The sequence below is a fragment of the Apus apus genome, chromosome 10, assembly GCF_020740795.1.
Source record: "Apus apus isolate bApuApu2 chromosome 10, bApuApu2.pri.cur, whole genome shotgun sequence".
In the NCBI taxonomy this organism is placed as follows: Eukaryota; Metazoa; Chordata; class Aves; order Apodiformes; family Apodidae; genus Apus; species Apus apus.
In genome coordinates this window covers 13759263-13763497 of record NC_067291.1, presented here as the reverse complement: position 1 = coordinate 13763497, position 4235 = coordinate 13759263, and the positions used below count along the sequence as shown (strand labels likewise).

Here is a 4235-nt window from a genome sequence, read left to right as displayed (position 1 = left end):
GAGTTAATTAGCTGAACAGCAGAGATAGATGCAAAACAGAGCAACAGATTTAAGGACAAGGTTTACTTGCCAGAAGAAAACCATAAAAGAAATAGGGGGGGGGGGGGGGGAAAGGCACAGGGTGTTCTAATTTTTATATTTTTTTCTGACAAGGCTGAAGGAGCTAACGGATGGAAGTGACAAAATGTGCAAACACTTGTCCCACACCCCCCCGGGTGGCAGGGAGAGGGGGGATGCTCAGCACGAGGCTCTGTGGGACGAGGACAACCACGGTGCCTGTCTCCCTCTGGAAGACTAGTGATTTTGTTGTTGTATGGCTCATCCCACCACAACAAGTCACAGTCTGCCCTAGGGCGTGTGGCCTCTCCAGCAATGCCAAAGGCACGGAGGACAAGCTGGCGGCAGGGGCTGCCCGAGGCCCTTCTTCACTTCTGACCACCTCAGCCGTTGCTTTTGTGAACCTTGAGAATGAAGCAACGAGAGGCCGGTCTGAAACCCCCCTGCACCCGTGCCCCAGCCCCAGCCGCCAACCCACAACCCCGGGGAGCACCCCAGGAGAGCCTGAGGACGCAAACCCCGCCCTGCGGCACCTCAGCCCACCTTGCAGGACCAAAGCTGCCCCCGCCAGCAGTACGAGGGTCCCAGGGGATGCCCAGCAGGGATGCCCAGCAGGGATGCCCAGCAGGGGTACCCAGCAGGGCAGCACCACAGCCCAGACCAGCCCCCGGCCCCGCGACCCCCCGCGCTGCAACCCGGCCCCGCCCCGCCCCTGGCCCCGCCCCTCGCATGCAAATCGCGCCTCCCGCGCAGCCAATGGAGAGGCAGGGGGCGTGGCCACGGCCAGACTTGTCCGGGCATGTGAGCGCCGCGGCTTCCGGGAGAGACACGTGGGAGCGCGGCGGGTCCGGGCGGTGGGTCCGGGGGGTCGGAGGGGGTTGACAGTATCTTGGGGGGGGGGCAATGGGGCTGGCAGGGGGTGGGGGGCGGGCTATGGGGCGGGTAGGGGCCTGGCAGGGGCCTGGCAGAGGGCTGGGGCCGGCAGTGAGGCAGAGAGGGCCGGGATTATGGGCGGACAGGGCCCTAGGGGTTCGGAGTGGGGCAAGCCGTGGGGGGGGCAGTGGGGTGGGCAGGGGGCTGCGGAGCGGTAAGGGGGCGGGCAGTGTCCTGGGACCGGCAATGGGGCAGCAGGGGACCAAGCAAGGGCGTGGGGGCGGTGTGTCCGTGTCCCCTCTCCTAGTGCTTCCTGCCTGGGCTGCCTGTCCCCGCCCCGGGGCACTGGCTGGGGAGGCTGTGGGGTTGCTGTGGGGTGTGTGGGTCCCCCGTAGCTACATGGCACTCATGCCTTCCTCTGCCCACTCCAGCAGGAATGCCTCCTGGCAAGGGCCAGATGACTCCTTTGCTGCCCACCCCAAAAGACGCCATGCCCACCCCGCAGGGCAGCCATGGCCCCGCGGGGGGCTGCGCTCGCCCTCCGGAGGGTCCCCGCAGCAAGAAGAAGAGCCGCAAGCACCAGCGGTTCCTGGAGCGCCGGGCGCTGCTGGAGCAGAGGGGGCTGCTGGGCAGGGGGGCCGCCCTCGTGGGGCCAGAGGCACCCAGCCTGCTGGCCAAGACGGATGGCACAACAGCACCCCGCTGCGGGAAGGGTCCCAAAGCCAAGCAGGTTGTGTCCCCATCCCTGTCCCCATCTGCCTCTCCGGACAGCATCGCCAGGCATCACTCCGTGCTGCTGTCCCAGGGGAGCGGCGGCCCCAGGGGGGTGCGGATGTCCTCCCCGCTCCTGCGCCCCGGCAAGTACGTGGCCATCGACTGTGAGATGGTGGGCACTGGTCCCCAGGGCAGGCTGAGCGAGCTGGCACGGTGCTCTGTGGTGAACTACGAGGGGGATGTCATCTATGACAAGTACGTTCAGCCTGAGCTGCCCATCGTGGACTACCGGACGCGCTGGAGTGGCGTCACCAAGCAGCACATGAAGAACGCGATTCCCTTCAAGGCTGCCCAGGCAGAGGTGAGGAGAAAGAGAAATTTTTAAAAAAATAAAGTTCTGTGTTATCTGATGGCTACAAATTGGGATAGAGGGTGGCCCGTGCTGAGCTGCTCTGAGGCAGAGACAGAAGAACATGACAGGGAGCCTCCAAAGCTTGTTACTGCACCATTGTACAAACATAAACTATAACTGAAGGAACTTAACACAAAATGGTTGATTTTAGGCTTAATTGCTTCTATTGCTGTACTGCTTGTCTAACCCTTTCCGATGCTTCCAGATCCTGAAGATCTTGAAAGACAAGATTGTGGTAGGACATGCCATCCACAATGACTTCCAAGCCCTCAAGTACTTCCACCCGAAAGACAGGACTCGAGACACCAGCCGGATCCCTGTGCTGAACGAGAGGGCAGGGCTGCCCAGCAGGGCCAGTGTCTCGCTCAAGAGCTTGGCCAGGCACCTGCTCCAGAAGAAGATCCAGGTAAGCACCAGGAACCTTGATACAGGGAGTCTTGCCTGGGTTTACTGTGAACCTGCGTGGTCAGCCTGGTCCACCCATCTCCATGGGTGCCCTCTGTGAGATGGAAATCAACCTTATTAATTCTGTACTCCTGACTATGATCAAACTGGGAGAGTGCAGGACCTCCCAAACTGACCATTAAGCAACTCAGTAAAGCAGAGACAGGACCTGTCTCCTTCAGAAAGTGCTCAGGAGATACCTGTATCTCTTCAGCTGCACTAAACCTTTGCCATGTCCAAAACCTCCAGCACTTGTATCCTTCCCAGCAAGCAGACAATATGACCTGTGGGATTTTTGCCATCCCCTTTATCTAACAGGGTTTTCCCCCCTTTGCTCAGGTTGGCTGCAAAGGACACTCATCAGTGGAGGACGCTCAGACGGCCATGGAGCTGTACAGACTGGTGGAGGTGCAGTGGGAGACAGAGCTGGCCCGTAGCCTGCCCCCCCGGCCCCCCAGCCCCCCAACGGACCCCACAGCAGACAGCAACCACTACATGGATGACCAGTACTGGCCCACAGACCTGATGGCAAGCAACCTGTGATGGGGAACAGCATCTCCACCACATGTTTAGGGCCATCCTGGTGCCTTCAGCTATTAAAAGTGGAGGTGGCTGTTGTCCTCCTTTCCTAGGGCTTGTGCTCCATGGGCACTGTCCTGCAACCAGCCCTGCAGCAGACGAGTCTGTGGACTTGAGGACAGAGAAATGGTGACACCTGAACAGTGGCAATGTCCTGAAAGCCCTGTCTGCAGCCTGTTGCTGTCACAGAAATAAGCGCTGTGGCTGTGCCCTGTTCATGTGTCACTTGGTGTTTGGGGCTGAGCAGGGTCCTGGTGTCATCCTGTAGGAGCCCCTGTGGGCATGCAGTGACCATGTTGGGGGGCTGGAGCTGCCAGGCATCTCCCATGCCCTCTGGGGAGGGGATACCCCCATTGTGGACAAGTAGGCAGCTTTCCTGTGGAGGACTGAGGTCTCTTGCTGATGCCCAAAGGCTGCAAACCATCCAGGGCCAGTTAAACAACCAGTTTCCTCCTCACTTTCTTTGCACAGTGAAGCCTGAAAAGAAAGTCTGGGTCTAATCAATGTCCAGCCTGGATAAGAATATAGGATGCACTTTGAAATAGACTATTCACATAATTGCCTAATTCTGAATTAAAAATTGGTCTTGCTAAACCCACGTGTATGTGCTGCATGATCTGATCTGGCAGCTCTCCAGGAGTGAGGTGAGGTGGCAGGGATGAGGTTGGAAAATGGCTGCCTGTGTACCCTGCTGTGCCCCAGGGCTTAAAACCCACCTGCAACTAGAGAAGGTGCTTTGAGTGGCCTGATGGTGGGTGGAGTAAACAGTTCCTTGGGTTATGGGCTGGTCCCCTCTGCTCTGGGGACATCCCTATGAAGGCAGGGGATGTGCTCAGTCAGAGCCCTGTGGCCCAGCACTGCTGCCTGCTTGAAGAAAGCCCAGTCCAAGAGAAAGTGTCCTGCTGTGTCACCCTCCTGCTGTGCTGCCCCAGCTTAGGGAGCTTCCTATGCTAAGAAGCACCCTTGGGATTTGTCTACCGGGCAAGTCAGAAATCCTGTGCACAGGGTGTGGAAGCAAGAGTCATGCCTGCTCTGCCAGGTGGGAATGATGCTGAGCTGCAGAGTGGGCTGCTCTGACAGTGGTGGGATGGTGTGATGCCCACCTGGAGTGGCTCTGCCCACAGGCTGCAGCTTCATGGGTGAGGGGTGTAGTACC

General features: G+C 59.2%; 1 protein-coding gene across 2 annotated transcripts; it reads left to right on the top strand.

The window, feature by feature from the left end:
- The first annotated feature begins 835 nt into the window (after window positions 1-835).
- AEN (apoptosis enhancing nuclease) lies at window positions 836-3673 on the top strand. Of its 2 annotated transcripts, none has more exons than XM_051628243.1 (4): window positions 836-911; window positions 1365-2005; window positions 2262-2462; window positions 2840-3673. In XM_051628243.1, exons 2-4 carry the CDS (start codon window positions 1367-1369, stop codon window positions 3041-3043), a joined length of 1044 nt encoding a protein of 347 aa, XP_051484203.1. In that variant the 5' UTR covers window positions 836-911; window positions 1365-1366; the 3' UTR covers window positions 3044-3673. The 2 variants fall into 2 exon arrangements, with proteins under 2 accessions (XP_051484203.1, XP_051484204.1); XM_051628244.1 differs by having other exon boundaries at window positions 854-911; window positions 1362-2005.
- Window positions 3674-4235: the final 562 nt, after the last annotated feature.